The following is a 19909-nucleotide window of genomic DNA, read 5'->3' as shown; positions in this document are numbered from 1 at the left end:
TTTTTTTTTGAGACGGAGTCTCACTCTGTCGCCTAGGCTTGGAGTGCAGTGGTTTGATCTCTGCTCACTGCAACCTCCGCCTCTCGGGTTCAAGCGATTCTCCTGACTTAGCCTCCCAAGTAGCTGGGATTACAGCCACATGCCACCATGCCCGGTTAAGTTTTGTATTTTTAGTAGAGACGGTGTTTCACTATGTTGGCCAGACTGGTCTCGAACTCCTGACCTCGTGATCTTCCCGCCTCAGCCTCCCAAAGTGCTGGGATTACAGACATGAGCCACCATGCCCGGCCCTTTGATTTCTCTAACAAGAAAATGTGTCCTTTTAAAATTGCTATAAGCTCAATAGAGAGGGGATGGACAGTACCAAAAAGCAGAAGGAAGCAAGCCCACATTCTCCTTTCAAAGGCAGCATTCCTGTCGCTGAGCAGCTTCTCCAAGGGTGGTCTAGCAGGGCAGAGTGTGTAGGGTAGGAATTGGCCCCGAGAATGTGCCGTGCCTGGTGGGAGTCTCCTGTTCTTGATTGGCCATGGGGCCACTGCTCCACATTCTTGGGTGTGAGGGTTTCCTCCTTTGACCAAGGTCTTTGTCTACAAATTGAATTTCCTGACTTGAAAGCCGACAGGTGCTTCCTTTCCTTCTTTGGTCCTTCCTCTCCTTTGCATATGGAGTATCATAACTGCCTGAGAGCAGACCGTGGCATTGTTTCCATTGAAAGGTGTGTTTCCGCCCCTCACAAGTGACCCACAAGCCAGTACCTAGTGTCCAGGAGCAGCTGGGGTGGTGGGTGGTGAATATTCTGTGTCTTTCTCAAGTGTCGACTTGGAGACAGCCTGCCTTCCAGGAACCACTTGCACCGCCTTTCCTGTTCAGACCCTGGCACTTATCTAGACCTGGTTAGGGATGAGACTATGTTTAGGCCCGATCCCTTTCTGTGAACATTTTACTTTGATTGATTTCAATTTTTTTTTAAGTTTTAAAATTATATTTTAATAGAGATGAGGTCTCACTATGATGCCCAGACTGGTCTCCAACTCCTGAGCTCAAGTGATCCTCCTGCCTCAGTCTCCCAAAGTACTGGGATCATAGGCATGAGACACCACACCTGGCTGATTTCAAATGTTATAGGGACTTAGGAGAGAAAATGGGAACATTGAGAAGGTATAAAGGGGAAAACACAGCCATACATTACCACTGTTTCCAGTCCAACTCTTGAAACACTTGGTATATGTCTTTCAATTTATTTGACCAGGTGTGGTGGCTCTCACCTGTAATCCCAGCACTTTCAGAGGCCAAGGCAGGCAGATTGCTTATGCCCAGCCTGGGCAACATGATGAGACCCCCATCTCTACCAAAAAAAAAAAAAAAAAAAAAATTAGCCAGGCATGATGGTGCATGCCTATAGTCCCAGCTACCTGGGAGGCTGAGGTGGGAGGATCGCTTAAGCCAGGGAGGTTGAGGCTACAGTGAGCTATGATCCAGCCTGGATGACAGGGAGACCCTGTCTCAAAATAATAATAATAATAATTTTATTTGGATAAACACATGTATACATAATTAAGGGTTAGGGTCTGGATTGGTATTTGGATACACACGTGTATACATAATTGAGGGTTAGGGGCTGGATTGGTCCCTATTTTTTTTTTTTATGCACATGAGAATGTTCCCTTTCATGCAGATTTTTTTTTTTTTTTTTTTTTGAGACGGAGTCTTGCTGTGTCTCCTGGGCTGGAGTGCAGTGGCCGGATCTCAGCTCACTGCAAGCTCCGCCTCCCGGGTTCACGCCATTCTCCTGCCTCAGCCTCCGGAGTAGATGGGACTACAGGCGCCCGCCACCTCGCCCGGCTAGTTTTTTGTATTTTTAGTAGAGACGGGGTTTCACCGTGTTAGCCAGGATGGTCTTGATCTCCTGACCTCATGATCCGCCCGTCTCGGCCTCCCAAAGTGCTGGGATTACAGGCTTGAGCCACCGCGCCTGGCCCATGCAGATTTTTATAGCTCCTCTCCATTGCTTGGATAAACCATCATTTCTAAGTCATTTATCTGTTGATTCTTTCTTCATTCGTAAACATCCCCATTACGTCCGTAGTACATAAACTATTAAGAGTTAATGGTTGTGAATATTTTGAAGTCCTGTGATGTGTATCATGACACACTATTTCCAAATTTGCTTCCCCTGCTACAGTGCTGAGAGTAGCAGTCAGTGGTATGTTGGCAGCACTGGGCATTCTCGTGTTGGTAATGTTTCCAATGCGACAGTCAAAAACTGATGCCTGCTTTTCATAGACGTTTGTGTGTCTCACCTAGAAGCAGGGACACTTACAGGAGGGGAGAGGTGATGAGCGGCCATATGTGCTCCCATCCCGGAAGCTGTCCGTATCCTTTGATGAGTCTTAGGAATTTCATATTTTCCTTTATTATTTGTATGACTGTTGTGAGTTAGAATATTTCATCCTTGACCAAGTATGCTTCTTATGACTTCATCATCCTTAGAAATCAGTTTTAGAGGACTTTGCTATATAGTAGCAGTAATGAATTAGAAAATACTACTGAAAAGAGATCTCGGCAGGATGCAGTGGCTCATGCCTGTAGTTCCAGCACTTTGGGAGGCTGAGGCAGGCGGATCACTTGAAGTTTGAGGTGAGGAGTTTGAGACCCCAGCCTGGCCAACATGGTGAAACCCCGTCTCTACTAAAAATACAAAAATTAGCCAGGCGTGGTGGTATGTGACTATAATCCCAGCTACTCAGGAGGCTGAGGCAAGAGAATCGCCTGAACCTGGGAGGCTGAAGTTGCAGCAAGCTGAGATCACGCCACTGCATTCCAGCCTGGGTGATAGTGAGACTCTGTCTCGACAAAAAAAAAAGAAAGAAAGAAAAGAGATCTCCATCACAATAAGAAGAAAAGAATGCCACCAAGTTCACAGGAATAATCCTGATATTAAAATACATAAGGTCAGTATGAATAAAAGTATAACACTCAAGGTATTTGAAAACATCTAAATAATTAGACATTTTATTTTTGTGCTATAAAGATTTAAGTGGCTGGGCGCGGTGGCTCATGCCTGTAATCCCAGCACTTTGGGAGGCAGAGGCGGGAGGGTCACGAGGTCAGGAGATTGAGACCATCCTGGCTAACATGGTAAAAACCCCGTCTCTACTAAAAACACAAAAACAGAATTAGCCGGGCGTGGTAGCAGGCGCCTGTAGTCCCAGCTACTCGGGAGGCTGAAGCAGGAGAATGGCATGAACCCGGGAGGCGGAGGTTGCAGTGAGCCAAGGTCGCACCACTACATTCCAGCCTGGGCGACAGAGCAAGACTCTGTTTCAAAATAAATAAATAAATAAAAGATTTAAGTTCTCCCTAAATTAATCTGTAAATCCATTCACTCCCTATCAAAATTCAAACCTCTATTGAAAATTTGGGAATAAAACTAAAACTCAGATGAACGTCCCTACAAGATCATAAAACTATGATCATTGAACCCATAGTGATTTTTTTTTTTTTTTTTAAAGACAGAATCTCACTCTGTTGCCCAGGCTGGAGTGCAGTGGCACAGTCTTGGCTCACTTCAACCTCCGTATCTCAGGTTCAAGTGATTCTCCTGCCTCAGCCTCCCAAGTAGCTGGGATTACAGGGATGTGCCACCACACCTGGCTAACTTTTTGATTTTTTGTAGAGGTGAGGTCTCACTTTGTTACCTAGGCTGGTCTGGAACTCCTGGGCTCAATTGATCCTCCTGCCTCGGCCTCCCAAAGTGCTAGGATTACAGGTGTGAGCCACCGCACCTGACCCTCATAATGGTGATTTAAGACTAGATGATCTTAGTGATGTAATTCTAATAGTTTTTTCTGACCTTCCACTGTGGACTCAATAGCAGGGAGATGAAGAGGACAGTGATTGCGTGACCTGGTGGGGAAGAGACTAGACAAACACACAGTGGAACTAGTGGCTCACATCTGTCATCCCAGCACTTTGAGAGGCCGAGGCAGGCAAAAAAAAAAAAAAAACAAAAAAAAGGCTGGGGCCAGCCGTGGTGGCTCACACCTGTAATCCCTGCACTTTGGGAGGCTGAGATGGGTGGATTGTTTGAGACCAGGAGTTCAAAACGAGCCTGGCCAACATGGTGAAATCCTGGCTCTACTAACAATACAAAAGATTAGCCTGGCATGGTGGCAGGTGCCTGTAATCCCAGCTACTTGGGAGGCTGAGGCGGGAGAATTGCTTGAACCTGGGAGGCAGAGGTTGCAGTGAGCCAAGATCGCACCACTGTACTCCATCCTGGGCAACAAGAGCAAAACTCTGTCTCAAAAAACAAACAAACAAAAACAGGCCAGGCACAATGGCTCATGCCTGTAATCCCAGCACTTTGGGAGGCTGAGGTGGGTGGATTACCTGAGTTCGAGACCAGCCTGGCAAACATGGTGAAATCCCATTTCTACTAAAAATACAAAAATTAGCCAGGTGTGGTGACACGCGCCTGTAATTCCAGCTACTGGGGAGGCTGAGGCAGGAGAGTTGCTTGAACCTAGGAGGTGGAGGTTGCAGTGAGCCAAGATTGCACCATTGCACTCTGGCCTGGGTGACAAAGCAAGACTCTGACTGGGATTACAGGCATGCGCCACCATGCCTGGCTAATTTTTTGTACTTTGAGTAAAGATGGTGTTTCACCATGTTGGCCAGGTTGGTCTTGAACTCCTGACCTCAGGTGATCCACCTGCCTCAGCCTCCCAAAGTGCTGGGATTACAGGCGTGAGCCACCGTGCCCAGCCATAAGTAGTCATTCTTTCCTTTAAAAAAAAAAAAAAAATGGAACAATCTAAACATCCATCAGTAAAGAAGTACAAAATTATGGTTTGGGCCGGGTGTGGTGGCTCCAACCTGTCATCTCAGCACTTTGGGAAGCCAAGGCAGGAGGAATTCGTGAGGCCAGGAGTTTGAGACCAGCCTGGGCAATGTAAGGAGACCCTGTCTCAATAATAATGAAAATCAAGGTTTGGCAGTACCACAGAAAACTGAGGCCATAGGCGAGAATGAATTTGCCTCTAGACTCAGGAGGAACTAAGCCTCGGTCCGTGACACAGTCTGCAGCTTTCCCACGCTCCTGTTCACATGGGGAAGGAAGCAGAGGATGGGGCTCTGTGCCTGCAGGTGTGGAAACAGGGAACGGGGCGGTGGGGGTGGCCAGAAGACCCGCATCACACAGCAGGGGGGCGCCTGGCAAGGGGAACCCAGCTCCATATGTCATCGGAAGCTTTGTGCTTTGTAGTGAGGATGTGGGCGCCTTACTCACGTTGCGATGACTGTGCAGGAGGCCTGGGGACCCAGAGCTGTTGCTGGAGCTGGTGTTTGCCACAACCCTTTTCTCTGCCTGGGGCCGGTTAGCCAGCCGGCAGTGTCCCCAGGCTCCTAAGGAGCTGTCTTCTGAAGCTGCCTGTCGTGTTGAAAAACGAAAGTAATTTAGTCTGAGGTGAGATGGAAGCTCAGTCAGTGAGGTGTGGGCTGCACCTGAGGGCGTCCCGTAGAGGGAAAGAAGGACAGCTCGCAGGCGCCCCATGATTTCCTGGGTGACTGATTTCTCTACAGAAGTCACAAAGACGTGTCCAGCGGGGACCACCTCACCTGCAGATTAGACCCCCCAGCCAAGACCTGCAGGACGGGACCCAGGAGGAGGCCATGAAAAGGGAAGACGTCCCTGTGGACCCCCGCCCGGAAGGAGATCGGCAGAGGACGGTCATCAGGTACAGAGCGCAGGGCAGGCTGCACACCGCAGCTCAGGGCTTTCTATTCCAAAAAACAAGAGCGCGAAAACACATTGTGTCTGAGATCTATTTTCCTTTGAAACTGACAATGTACGCTGTATCATCTGTCTTCATCAACCTTAGATTACAGAATCGAAGTTTTAAAACTGGAGGTCAGAGCTAAATTAGGTCCCCGATAATGTCCTCATGGTATGCAATAATGTCTCAGACATTTCGTGTGGTGTGAAGGGTGCACGGGTGGGTGGGGATGGGGAGCCAGGCTCAGAGGTGGACACTGGCTGTCCGGGCCACCTCCTTTCCCGAGCCCCATCTGGTCAAGCAGAGAGCAGAGCGAGAGGGAGTTGCCCGGTGCCCAGGCTCCCAGGGTGCTGTCCTCTGCCCGGTTGGTCAGGTCCAGGTTGTGGATCCCAGTGAAGCTTCGTTCGGTGCTGGGACATCTCAGCCTCGTTTCTGGCTCCATGTTACGCTGTTAGAAACAGAGTTGATGTAATTGAGGCGGAAGGCAGGGCTCCCCGCAGGCGTCCTGTCTCCCCCACAAAGTGTGGGCCAGACCTGAGCTCTGCTTTGTGGACAGAGCCAGGGCCAGTGAGGGCTGCTGTGCAGGAGTTGCCTGAGACAAGCGCCGTCAGCCATAAGAGATGGGCTCTGAAGAAACGGGCCCAGAGGCCCTGAACTCAGGCGCATGGTGAGAGGCGTGGATGTGTGCATGTGAGCGGTCCTCACTGCCAAGAGGAGAATTTGAGGGCCACTGCACTCTAGTTAGCGTTGGCATGAATGCAAGGAGGCTTCACTTCCAGAGCAAAAGAGCATTTGACCTCAGCCTGTCAAAAGTGCCACATTTGTACTCCCAGCATGTGAGCCATCCGTGGATGTAAGAGGCCTTTCGCTGAGCCTGGGACAGATTCACCACAGGGCCCTAACAGAAGGCTCAGGCCCAGCCACAGCTAGGAGGTTGTGCGGAGAGCCCTCTACACAACCTTGTAACGGTTCCTGATGGCCATCGGACGGAACTCTGGATGGGGAGTTTGTAGGGACAGCCCCCGTCTGTGTGGCCATCCTGGCATCCTGGGGCCACCTTGCTGTCATTAGTGCCCCTGTTTGGATGACAGATTCTCTGGACCTCCACCATAGAGGCCCCCTGCCTCCGGCCTCTGCAGAGGTATTTCTCATGATTCTGCAAGCTCTGGTCTCTGACCTCGGCCAGCTTTGACCTTGGAGCAGTGCTGTGGTCTTGACTCTCAGGCATGGGAGCTCAGGACTGAACTGTGTGTTTCCTGCCCCTCAGCAGCCTGCACCGCAGGAAGATGGGGCCGTGATGGGTGCAGGGCCCTGCCTTGGCTGTGGGTGTGGAGCGTGGGGATGGGAAACACGGAGCCACACGTGTTTGACGGCAGCTGACGCCCTTCCTTCTCCCCCGAAGCTGGAGGGGAGCGGTGATCGAGCCTGAGCAGGGCACCGAGCTCCCTTCAAGAAAAGCAGAAGTGCCCACCAAGCCTCCCCTGCCACCGGCCAGGACACAGGGTACACCAGGTGAGGCCACGCCTGCACCCCTTCCTCCCCAGGTGCTCGGGGGCTGGTGGCTGATGGGTGCAGGCTTCGTCTCAGCCGTGGTGGGTGCCCCCAGCCCTGGTGTGCACCTTGCCCCTCGGCATCCCCCTGCTGAGTCCTCACTGGCTCTGCAACCTTGGTGACACCATGTGGCTCTTGGCCTGCTGTCCCTGAGCATGTGGCTGCAGAAGAAGGTGTGTGTGGGAGATTTGTGTCTGGGCCAGGCTGCCCCACGGGATCCCTGGAGACTGCTGCCCGTGCTGCATCCCCGGTCTCGGCCTGGCCAGTCCCAGGCCGCTCTGCGGGCCGCTTTATTCTGAGCACCATTTGTTGGGAGCCTCCCAGGTGCGGGCCTTGGGCCAAGCTCAGTGCATGCCGGCCTCTTTCAGCCTCATGACTGTAGGGTCCAGCCCCACAGGGTCGGTGGGTTTTTCTCCCCGTGTGCGGAGACGAGGGATTGTAGGAATAAAGACACGAGACACAGATGAAAGAAAAGACAGCTGGGCCCGGGGGACTACTACTACCAAGATGCAGAGACCGGTAGTGGCCCCAAATGCCAGGCTGCGCTGATATATATTGGATACAAGGCAAAAGGGGCAGGGTAAGGCGTGTGAGTCATCTCCAATGATTGACAAGGTCACACGAGTCACGTGTCCACTGGACAGGGGGCCCTTCCCTGTTTGGCAGCCAAGGCGAAGAGACAGAGAGAGAGGACACAGCCTACGCCATTATTTCTTCACATCAGAGGTTTTTAGTACTTTCGCTAATTTGCTACTGCTATCTAGAAGGCGGAGCCAGGTGTACAGGATGGAACACGAAGGCAGACCAGGAGCGTGACCACCGAAGCACAGCATCTCAGGGAGAGACGGTCAGGCCTCCGGATAACTGCGGGCGGGCCTGACTGATGTCAAACCCTCCACAAGAGGTGGAGGAGTAGAGTCTTCCCTAAACTTCCCCAGGAAACAGGGACTCCCTTTCCCGGTCTGCTAAGTAGTGGGTACTTTTCCTTGGCACTGACGCTACCACTAGACCACAGTCCACTTGGTTAACGGGCGTCTTCCCAGATGCTGCCATTACCGCTAGACCAAGGAGCCCTCTGGTGGCCCTGCCCAGGCATAACAGAAGGCTCACACTCCTGTCTTCTGGTCACTTGTCACTATGTCCCCTCAGCTCCTATGTCTGTATGACCTGGCTTTTCCTAGGTTATAGTTGTAGAGCGAGGATTATTATAATATTGGAGTAAAGAGTAATTGCTAGAAACTAATGATCAATGATATTCATATATAATCATATCTATGATCTATATCTAGTAGAACTGTTGTTACCTTATATACGTTGTTAGACCAGAACAGCTCGTGCCCTCGGTCTCTCGCCTTGGCACCTGGGTGGCTTGCTGCCTGCACATGACGCCCTCTGACACGGTACACTGGTCCCCCTCCCGTTCTCCAAACGGAAAACCAGGGCTGAGGCCGCCACCGCCAGAGTCATTTGCTTGTCTGTGGGACTCAGGGCACGGTACACTGGTCACCTTCCCATTCTCAAACGGAAAACCAGGGCTGAGGCTGCCACCGCCAGAGTCGTTTGCTTGTCTGTGGGACTCATGGCAGATCGCTAAGTCGGGAACCCTGCTCTCATCATGCCCGCAGGTGTCTCTGAGGTGGGGAGGGAGCCCAGAGCCGGGACTCCTAGCCCCAGGCCTGTGAGGGATGTGTAGCAATCTCTGCGGCATTAATGAGTCCAGAGGCAGAGCCAAGCCATGAGCACGAGGAGGCCTCAGAACCTTTCCTGAGAGGACATGTGGTATGGTGCCATTACACACGTGTCAATCCACACATTAGTCAATGTTGGCTGGGTGTGGTGGCTCACGCTTGTAATCCCAGCACTTTGGGAGGCTGAGGTAGGAGGATTGCTTGAGTCCAGGAGTTCAAGACCAACCTGGACAACATAGTGAGGCCCCATCTCTCCAAAATAAAGTATATATATATATTTGAGACAGAGTCTTGCTCTGTCACCTCACTGTAACCTCCACCTCCTAGGTTCAAGTGATTCTCGTGCCTCAGCCTCCCGAGTAGCTGGGATTACAGGCACCCGCCACCACGCCCAGCTAATTTTTGTATTTTTAGTAGAGACGAGGTTTCGCCATATTGGCCAGACTGGTCTCAAACTCCTGACCTCAGGTGATCAGCCCACCTTGGCCTCCCAGAGTACCGGGATTACAGGCGTGAGCCACCATGCCCGACCAAAAAAATAGCATTGAAAAAAAGAGTGACCAAGGCGACTCTAGTGAGTCTGCAGTGTGAGTCCTGTGGAGCATCTGAAGCCCATAGGGCAGAATGAGTGTGTGTGAGCCGAGGGTGTTCGTGTCAAGGTCTGCACCCATCAGAGTTTCAGATTCTGAGTTGGCACCACACTCACCCGCTGCTCCACAGGCTCCACTCTGCTGTCCCAGCACCCTTAGGGCAGCCAGTCTTGTCCCTTTGGGCAGAGGCCACCGAGGCCCAAGGAGGGCGTGCCTGCCCAGGCGGAGGTGCGCAGGCCCCAGGCTGGTGGTCGGGTGCCAGGTGCCATCCTGTGTAGCCTCCGGAGGCCTCAGGCCCTTGGCAGACTGTGTTCTCCCTGGAGGCTGCTGCAGCCTCTGTGGCCCTGCCCTTTGCTGTGCCCACCACCGCTCTTCCCGTCATCCCAAACTCACGGTCATCTTTGCCCAATGGGAGTCACAGCAGCGCTCTGCCTGAGGGTGTCTATCTGTGCCGAGACCGGGACCACGCCCGCCACGGCCTTTGCTCTCTCTCTCCTACTAGCGTATCCAAACTATCGCCAGAAGGGCGTGATTGATGTCTTCCTGCACGCATGGAAAGGATACCGCAAGTTTGCGTGGGGCCACGACGAGCTGAAGCCTGTGTCCAGGTCCTTCAGCGAGTGGTTTGGCCTTGGGCTCACGCTGATCGACGCACTGGACACCATGTGGATCTTGGGTCTGAGGAAAGGTACCTGGTGCTTTCTGGGGAGGGGGTGAACCCTCTGTGTGGGCCTCGTGTGCTGAGGCAGAGTGTGGGTTGCACGTGGAGTGAGCACTGTGGTTTGCATCTGACCATGGGTTTTCCCTTCCTCTGGGTGCAGGAGTGGACGTGCTGACTATGGTCAGTTCCTGTTCTTCTCCAGACACCCAGGGCACACACAGGGCAGCTGTCCCTGGACCTCTGCAGGAGTTGAGCGTGGCCTCTTTGGGGGACGTCCAAGGGGCATTTCCAGGCTGTGCTGCTCTTGGAGCTGGGGATGGTGGGGATGAGTGACTGTGGGCCCCGCTGGGTCCAGATCTCAGCAGCGTCCTTCATAGACCAGCATATCCATTTTGAATTGCGAGTATGTGTCTTCAGTTACTTAAGCCATATTTTAAACATTTACCTAATTTTTTGAATAGGTTGAAGACCACCAGTAAATTGCTTGTGTGATTTTTTTGTATCATGGCCTTTGATTGTGACCCATTTGTGGTCACAGTGACTGCACTGCTGACTGTTTTATTCACAAATGTTGGAGACTTCAAGATTTACCCCCTTGAGACGGGAGGTGATATTGAAGCCCTGCAGCAGGGGAACGATAATGCCTAGAACGTGGGTTTGTTTTTTATTTTTTTGTTTTTGCTTTTGTTTTTGAGATGGAGTTCCACACTGTTACCTGGGCTGGAGTGCAATGACGCAATCTCGGCTCATTGCAACGTTCGCCTCCTGGTTTCAAACGTGGGTTTTTTTGAGACAGAGTCTTGCGACGTGGCCCAGGCTGGAGTGCAGTGGCACGATCTCAGTTCACTGCAGTCTTCGCCTCCCAGGTTCAAGCGATTCTCCTGCCTCACCCTCCCCAGTAGTTGGGACCACAGTTGGGACCACACACCACCACACTCAGCTAATTTTTGTGTTTTTAGTAGAGATGGGGTTTTGCCATGTTGCCCAGGCTGGTCTCGAACTCCTGGGCTCAAGCTATGCACTTGCCTGAGCCTCCCAGAGTGCTGGGATTACAGGCGTGAGCCACCACGCCCAGCCAAACGCATTTTGAAGACTGAAGATGGACAGATCATAGGAAAACGTTGGACCCATCCATTTGTCTCTGCATCCTTTACTGTTTTATGTTATAGAATTTGAGGAAGCCAGGAAGTGGGTGTCGAAGAAGTTACACTTTGAAAAGGACGTGGACGTCAACCTGTTTGAGAGCACGATCCGCATCCTGGGGGGGCTCCTGAGTGCCTACCACCTGTCTGGGGACAGCCTCTTCCTGAGGAAAGCTGTAAGTGTCTCGGGGTGTCCTGCAAGGAGACAGTGGACGCGCATTCAAGGAGTTACCCCTTTCGCGGACTTGTGGGGATGTGACTGTTTTCCTGTTTCCTCTTCGAGTCTGTTTCTGAGCCCATATTCGTGAGCTGATGCAGCCACTTTGATTACCACTGACCTTGTAGAGACATTCACTCAGTGCAGTGGTGCCTGTTTCCTTTGCTGCTGTGTCGGCCCCAGAGAGCCTTCAGCGTCTCCACTGGGGCCAAGGGGTCGAGAGTCATGACGTGTAGACGAAGCCTCTGGGTGACCTGAAACGTTGGTTCTCTGCTCTGCTCGTATACCAGGAGGATTTTGGAAATCGGCTAATGCCTGCCTTCAGAACACCATCCAAGATTCCTTACTCGGATGTGAACATCGGCACTGGAGTTGCGCACCCACCACGGTGGACCTCCGACAGCACGGTGGCCGAGGTGACCAGCATTCAGCTGGAGTTCCGGGAGCTCTCCCGCCTCACAGGGGCTAAGAAGTTTCAGGTAAGGAGGCGGGCTTTCCGGCTGGACGTGGCTCCCTTGGAGCCACCTTTTGCTCATCACAGCAGGTGCTGTGTATGTGTGTGTGTGTATGTGTGTTTTCAGGTTTTTTATTGTGATAAAACACAGAAAACGCACCACCTTAACCATTTCCAGGCATGCAGGTCGGTGGCGTTACACACATTCACGCTGTTGCAGGCATGCAGGTCGGTGGCATTACACACATTCACACTGTTGCAGGCGTTCTGGTCGGTGGCATTACACACATTCACGCTGTTGCAGGCGTGCAGGTCAGTGGCGTTACACATTCACGCTCTTGCAGGTGTGCAGGTCGGTGACGTTACACACATTCACACTGTTGCAGGCGTGCAGGTCGGTGACATTACATTCACGCTGTTGCAGGCGTGCAGGTCGGTGGCGTTACACACATTCACGCTGTTGCAGGTGTGTAGGTCGGTGGTGTTACATTCACGCTGTTGCAGGCATGCAGGTTGGTGGCGTTACATTCACGCTGTTGCAGGCGTGCAGGTCGGTGGTGGGTGGTACATTCACGCTCTTGCAGGCGTGCAGGTCAGTGGTGTTACGTTCACACTGTTGCAGGCATACAGGTCGGTGGCATTACACACATTCACGCTGTTGCAGGCATACAGGTTGGTGGCATTACACACATTCACGCTGTTGCAGGCGTGCAGGTTGGTGGCGTTACATTCACGCGGTTGCAGGCATACAGGTTGGTGGCGTTACACACATTCACGCTGTTGCAGGCGTGCAGGTTGGTGGTGTTACATTCGTGCTGTTGCAGGCGTGCAGGTTGGTGGTATTACATTCACGCTGTTGCAGGCATGCAGGTCGGTGGTGTTACATTCACGCTGTTGCAGGCATACAGGTCGGTGGTGTTATACACATTCACGCTGTTGCAGGCGTGCAGGTCGATGGCGTTACACACATTCATGCTGTTGTGCAGCCATCACCTTCATCTCCAGAACCCTTTTCATCTTAAAACTGAAGCTCCCCTTCCCCATCACACAGTGACACCTCATGTCCCTCCCCAGTCCCTGGAAAACACTATTCAGCTTTTTATCCCTGGACCTCACTGTGTGGAGTTCCTCGTGTGAGTAGAATCACTCACGATTTGTCCTTTTTTTTTTCTTTTTTTGAGATGGAGTTTCATTCTGTCACCCAGACTGGAGTGCAATGGTGCAATCTCAGCAAACGATTCTCCTGCCTCAGCCTCCCAAGTAGCTGGGATTATAGGTGTGTGCCCTCATGCCCAGCTAACTTTTGTGTTTTTAGTAGAGACAGGATTTCACAATGTTGGCGAGGCTGGTCTTGAACTTCTGACCTCATGATCCACCCACCTCGGCCTCCCACAGTGCTGGGATGACAGGCGTGAGCCACCACACCCGCCTGATTTGTCCCTTTATTTGGGCTCCTTTCACTCAGCATCTTTAAGCTTCATATGCGAAGACGTTTCAGAGATTCCTTTTTAAGGCTGAATATCCGCTGCGTGGCCACACCACTTTTGTTTACTCCTCCCTCCGCCGGTGGACACCAGGGCTATGCCATTTTGGCTGTTGGAAGCACGGGTGCACACACCTGCCTGAGGCTCTGCTTTGGTTCTTTTGAGTAGTAGAAATGGAATTGCTGGATCACGTGGTAACTCATTGTTTAATTATTGAGGCCCCACCATACTGTTTTCACAGTGGCAAAACCATGTCACATTCCCACCAGCAGTGCCCAGGGCTCAGCCTCCACACCCTCGCCAGCACTCTCTGCTTTCTGTTTTGTGGGCAGTGGCCATCCCCGTGGCCCTCACATGGTGGTTTTGATGTGCATTTTTCCCAAGTGACGAACGGGGCTGGGGATTAGTTCATGTGCTTATTGGCCATTTGTGCATCTTCTTGGAGAAATGCCTGTTCAAGGCGTTTGCCTTTTTTTGTTGTTGTTGAGACGGAGCCTTGCTTTATCACCCAGTCTGGAGTGCCATGGCGTGATCTCGGTTCACTGCAACCTCCACCTCCCAGGTTCGAGCGATTCTCTCGCCTTAGCCTCCTGAGTAACTGGGACTACACCCACCACCACACCTGGCTGCTTTTTTGTACTTTTAGTAGAGATGGGGTTTCGCCATGTTGGCCAGGATGGTCTGGAACTGACCTCTGACCTCAGTTGATCCACCCATTGGCCTCCCAAAGTGCTGGGATTACAGGCATGAGCCACTGCGCCTGGCCTCTTTTTTTTTTTTAAACTCAACATAATTCATAGGTTCACTGCCTGGTGTTTTATTTGTTTTTTTTGTTTTTTGTTTTTTTTTGAGATGGAGTCTCACTCTGTCGCCCAGGCTGGAGTGCAGTGGCCAGATCTCAGCTCCCTGCAAGCTCCGCCTCCCAGGTTTACGCCATTCTCCTGCCTCAGCCTCCAGAGTAGCTGGGACTACAGGCGCCTGCCACCTTGCCCGGCTAGTTTTTTTATTTTTTAGTAGAGACGGGGTTTCACCATGTTAGCCAGGATGGTCTCAATCTCCTGACCTAGTGATCCACCCATCTCGGCCTCCCAAAGTGCTGGGATTAAAGGCTTGAGCCACCGCGCCCGGCCATTTTTTTGTATTTTTTAGTAGAGACGGGGTTTCACCGTGTTAGCCAGGATGGTCTCGATCTCCTGACCTAGTGATCCACCCATCTCAGCCTCCCAAAGTGCTGGGATTAAAGGCTTGAGCCACCGCGCCCAGCCTGTTTTTTGTTTTTTTGTTTTGAGACAGAGTCTATCTCTGTTGCCTGGGCTGGAGTGCAGTGGCACGATCTTGGCTTACTGCAACCTTTTCCTCCTGGGTTCAAGTGATTCTCCCGCCTCAGCCTCCCAAGTAGCTGGGATTATAGGCGCATGCCACCACGTCCAGCTAATTTTTGTATTTTTAGTAGAGATGGGGTTTCACTGTATTGGCCAGTTTGGTCTCGAACTCCTGACCTCAGGTGATCCACCCACCTCACCCTCCCAAAGTGCTAGAATTACAGGTGTGAGCCACTGCACTTGGCCCACTTCCTGTTTTTTTAATTAGGTAGTTTGTCTTGTTGAATTGTAGGAGTTCTTCATTTTGTATAGTGACTCCATATCAGAAGTGGGATTTGCAAATATTTTCTTTCATCTGTCGGTTTTGTTTTTACTTTGATTTTTGTTTTCTATTTTTGAGAGACAAGGTCTCAGTTGCCCAGGCTGGAGTGCAGTAGCCTCCTGAGTAGCTGGGACTACAGGAGCTCGCAGCTACACCAGGCTAGTTAAAATTTTGTTTAGAAAACCCGTCTCTCTTTTGTAGAGACAGCATTTTGCCATGTTGCCCAGGCTGGTCTCAAACTCCTGGGTTCAAGCAATCTTACCACTCTGGCCTCCCAAAGTGGTGGGATTACAGGTGTGAGCCACTGTCCCCGGCCTCTTTTTACTTTGTTAATAGTGTATTTTAATAGATAACAGATGATCATTTTCATGAAGCACAGCTGGTCTGTTTATTGTTGCTCATGCATTTGGCCTTACGTTCAAATCCCTGTTCTTCTTCATGAGCTGAACACATCCCTCTTTAGAGCAACTGTGACCACTTGTGGTGAGAAGCGCAGCCCCCACCATCCACGTGAGGCTCCCATGCAGACGTTTAGAAGGCGTTTCCACTGCAGCTCAGAAAATGGCCCCAGGCACCCATGGGCACCCCCACGTCACCAGGGCCTCTGGTTGCTGTAGGTACACAGGGATAAGCAGCCAGGCCTCGGAGGCGCTTGGCATGGGTTTGGGTGTCTGCATTGGGTAGAGATCCGGAGAGCCCTTGCTGGGCGTGCCCTAACGTCCCGGTACCCTGTGCCCCACTGTGGGCCAGGACGGCTGGTGCTACCGGCTGGACGTGAGCCCTGAGGAGCTGAGGGTGGCTGTGACTTGGAGGACGAGTGGGAGCTCCCCAGGAGGGCGTGGAGCCGGGTGTTTCATATCATCAGGAGCAACACTGAGCTCAGAAGGCAGGCACACTTGCCGTCCCTCCAGAGCCGCGGCTGACGGCCTGGTCTGGCAGGCTCTCGTGAGGATGGTGCCTGGGGTTGTCAGATGCTGTCCCTTCGAGTAAGGGATGAGAGCCATCCTGAAAACGGGTCAGCTCTGTGGCGACCGCCCGTCAGGAGCAGTGACATTCAGGTACGTTGCACTGGTGGCTGTGTAGTGTGGCCACCAGGAGCCATGTGGGCGAGGACAGCTATGGGCCGGGCACAGAGCTCTCTCTGCTGGGAGTCAGTGCTGGGGCGAGGGGAGGCATAGCTCACAGAGCCCCTCTACGGCTCACCCTGCAGCTCTCCCCAGGCAATAAACCCACTGTCCCCCTTTCTACCGCAGGAGGCCGTGGAGAAGGTGACGCAGCACATCCACGGCCTGTCTGGGAAGAAGGACGGGCTAGTGCCCATGTTCATCAACACCCACAGCGGCCTCTTCACCCACCTGGGCGTGTTCACGCTGGGCGCCAGGGCCGACAGCTACTACGAGTACCTGCTGAAGCAGTGGATCCAGGGCGGGAAGCAGGAGACACAGTGAGGCCCGGCCCACGGCCCCCAGCTCCCACGGCCCCCCAGCTCCCGCGGTCCCCCACTCCTGCTGCCCCCTGCCCCACTGTGGGTCAGGAAACTGCAGCCGTGCCAGGCCTGGCCCAGGCATTTCTGTGGGGAGCGTATTCATTTACTTCTCACCATGGCCTCTGGGGGAATGAGGGGGACATCGTCACTGAGGGTCCATGGGCTCTGCAGGGTGGCACCTTCTGTCCAGCAAGGGCCAGGCCTGCTGTGCTTGTGTGGGCCCAGCATGTGCCTGTCCCTGGTGCCACCCAGGACCCGTGCACCATCCTGGTAGAGTGAGGTGACTGCTGGCGTCCACAGGTTGCTGGAGGACTACGTGGAAGCCATCGAAGGGGTCAGGACACACCTGCTGCGGCGCTCTGAGCCCAGTAAGCTCACCTTCGTGGGGGAACTTGCCCACGGCCGCTTCAGTGCCAAGATGGTGAGTGTGTCCGTGGGGCCTTCCGGCCGCTGACCCTTTTACCTTGGCTTCCAAGGTGCCCGAGTCATGATGTCAAAAAGAACAACGAAATCCTGGCCATGGTGCCTACGTGGAGGCCCTAGGTAGACCATGGCTGCCTGGCCAGGCCTGTTTTGGCAACAGGGCAACGAGATCTTGTGTGGCACCCGGGGTGGGCAGGGCTTCCCCAGAGCAGCTCCCTCCCCCAGCCCTCCCCGTGCCCGGTGTGCAGCAGGTCCTTGGGTGGTGTGTGGGAGCCAGGTTGGAGGGCCTGGCCCAGGCGGTTCCCCTGTCCCATGTCAAGTGCCCTCGCATGGCCTCCCCTCCCAGGGTACCGGGGCCGAGGCAGCACTGGGCACCCATGTTGGCTGCCCGTACAGCTGCAGGCTGAGGGCCGGGCCTGGGATCTGGGGCTGAAGAGACCCTCTGATTCCAGGACCACCTGGTGTGCTTCCTGCCAGGGACGCTGGCTCTGGGCGTCTACCACGGCTTGCCCGCCAGCCACATGGAGCTGGCCCGGGAGCTCATGGAGACTTGTTATCAGATGAACCGGCAGATGGAGACGGGGCTGAGTCCCGAGATCGTGCACTTCAACCTTTATCCCCAGCCGGGCCGTCGGGACGTGGAGGTCAAGGTGGGCCCGGGCCTGGGTCGGGGTCTGTCAGGAGGAGGGTGCTAGCAGGGCTGGCCTCGCCCTGAGCTCTGCTCTGCCCACAGCCGGCAGACAGGCACAACCTGCTGCGGCCAGAGACCGTGGAGAGCCTGTTCTACCTGTACCGCGTCACGGGGGAGCGCAAGTACCAGGACTGGGGCTGGGAGATTCTGCAGAGCTTCAGCCGGTTCACGCGGGTGAGTGTCTGTCCTCGCCCCTGTGGTCATGGCCACCGGGCCACAGACACAGCTGGGCTGTGGGGCTCAGGCTGGCCCCACCCTTGGTGGTGGCTATCACCTGGGTCGGGGAGGGGTGGGCTTGCTGTAGCCTCAGGGTGGCCACCCTGCAGCTTGGGGGCCCCGGCATCCCCATCCCCACTGAGCTTCATGGTGTGCGGGACCCAGAGTACTCAGAGGGCCCGGGCACCCCTCCTTGTCCTCTCTCAGGACCTATCTGGGGAGGATCCCTGCTGTGGGCCCAGCATCCCCCCCAATTTAGGAGGCACGCACCCATGACGGGAGCGCCATCCCCACTGTGGGCCAGGCCCCGTTTCAGGTCATGCCCTCCACGTTGGAGCCAGAGGAAGCCTGAGTCACCGCTTGGCTCTGCTGTCACCTTGGTCTGAGGCCCCTGCTGCCTCAGCTCCCACCGTCTGCCCTGTGCCCTGTGCGAGGCAGCTGTGAGGCTCTGAGCGCAGGTTCTGGGGGAGGCGGTTTCTGTTGCGGTTGCTTGAGGGTTGTTGGCATCTGCAGGTGGGCTCTGGTGGAACCACAGCTCGCCCGGGGGTGGCCACCATCGAGGCACCCTCCACCCCGAGCCTGCGCTGGGGGCTGCGTTCACCCTGAGGTGGAGGGCGCTTTGGTGATGAGGCTGAGGGGGGTGCAGGGTGCCCCCCATCTGGTGACGAGGCCCTGGGTGTTGCACAGGTCCCCTCGGGCGGCTATTCTTCCATCAACAACGTCCAGGATCCTCAGAAGCCCGAGCCCAGGGACAAGATGGAGAGCTTCTTCCTGGGGGAGACTCTCAAGTATCTGTTCTTGCTCTTCTCTGACGACCCAAACCTGCTCAGCCTGGATGCCTACGTGTTCAACACCGAAGCCCACCCTCTGCCTATCTGGACCCCTGCCTAGAGGGGACGGCTGCTGGCGTAGGGACTTCGGGTGGGCGGGGGGCGCCTTGCTGGGTCTGTGGCATTTTCCAAAGGCCCACGTGGTGCCGGCAACCGCTGAGTGGCCCGGGCTCCGAACTGGCTCTGGGCTCCCCTCGTCTCTGCTTTCATCAGGACACCGTGAGGCCGAGTGAGAGCCGCAGTCTTTGTGTGGGGCCGGGTGGGCCGGGCCACTGGAGCCTCTGCCTGCGTCCTCCAGAAAACACGCATCATGACTCACGATTACTGACGCCTGAGCAGGTCTCTGGGCCGACCACAGTGGGCTTCGAGGTGGTCCCTGGTACTGTGGTGACCGAGTGGACAGCCCAGGGAGCAGCTCTGCCCAGGCTTGTGAAGCCTCAGATGTCCCCAACCCAAGGGTCTGGAGGGGCTGCTGTGACCCCACAGGCCCGAGGCTCCAGGGCTGGCTCTGGTGTTTACAAGCTGGACTCAGGGATCCTCCTGGCCGCCCCACAGCGGGCTTGGAGGGCTGGACGGCAAGTCCACCTGGCTCACAGGCCGCTCCAGTGGAATGGGTCTTTTTGGTGGAGATAAAAGTTGATTTGCTCTAACCGTGTGTCTGCTGTGCCTATAGGGGTCTCTGTGATGGCAAAGTCCGGGTGGATGTTGGGGAGAAGCTATTCTCTGGGTCATGTCTCAGAATTCAGTTTCCTGAGACTGGACTCCAGCTGTCCCCTGCTGGGGGGCAGGGAGAGGCCATGGGGAAGCTCCGTGTCCCTGGCCCTGTGGGGCAGATGCCTGGCGGGAGGTGTCCTTGCTCCTGCATCTCACGTGGCCGGCTTTCCTGCAGGGCTGGCACTGAGGGGCACAGCTAAGGGATACATGGGCCCTCGGGTCAGGCAGCTCCCAGCGGGCTGGCATGGCTGTGGCCCTGAGCCCTGGGCTGTAGTGGCAGAGTCGTCCTCATCATCACTCTACTGCTGTCCCTATCCCAGGGCTGACCCTGGGCCTTGGCT

General features: G+C 54.2%; 1 protein-coding gene and 1 non-coding gene across 3 annotated transcripts in view; both read left to right on the top strand.

The window, feature by feature from the left end:
• MAN1B1 (mannosidase alpha class 1B member 1) overlaps positions 1–19504 on the top strand; it is a 23688-nt gene extending 4184 nt beyond the window's left edge. The window contains exons 1-11 of one of the 2 annotated variants that reach the window (XM_023227542.2): positions 5320–5467; positions 5584–5738; positions 7180–7289; positions 10109–10294; positions 11437–11585; positions 11917–12105; positions 16462–16652; positions 16995–17115; positions 17570–17767; positions 17851–17982; positions 18712–19504. In XM_023227542.2, the coding sequence (XP_023083310.1) occupies positions 5674–5738; positions 7180–7289; positions 10109–10294; positions 11437–11585; positions 11917–12105; positions 16462–16652; positions 16995–17115; positions 17570–17767; positions 17851–17982; positions 18712–18915 (1545 nt within the window). In that variant the 5' untranslated portion in view covers positions 5320–5467; positions 5584–5673 and the 3' untranslated portion in view covers positions 18916–19504. Of the gene's footprint in view, positions 1–5319; positions 5468–5583; positions 5739–7179; positions 7290–10108; positions 10295–11436; positions 11586–11916; positions 12106–16461; positions 16653–16994; positions 17116–17569; positions 17768–17850; positions 17983–18711 lie in introns of those variants that run through there. The other variant, XM_023227541.2, reaches the window with a different exon arrangement.
• LOC111534873 lies at positions 3820–3905 on the top strand. The gene has a single exon (XR_002729236.2). It is a non-coding gene; the product is annotated as a small nucleolar RNA SNORD62 (small nucleolar RNA).
• Positions 19505–19909: the final 405 nt, after the last annotated feature.

The sequence above is a fragment of the Piliocolobus tephrosceles genome, chromosome 14, assembly GCF_002776525.5.
Source record: "Piliocolobus tephrosceles isolate RC106 chromosome 14, ASM277652v3, whole genome shotgun sequence".
NCBI classification, from domain to species: Eukaryota; Metazoa; Chordata; class Mammalia; order Primates; family Cercopithecidae; genus Piliocolobus; species Piliocolobus tephrosceles.
The sequence above is the reverse complement of the archived record's forward strand: the minus strand, read 5'-3'. Positions and strand labels throughout refer to the sequence as shown.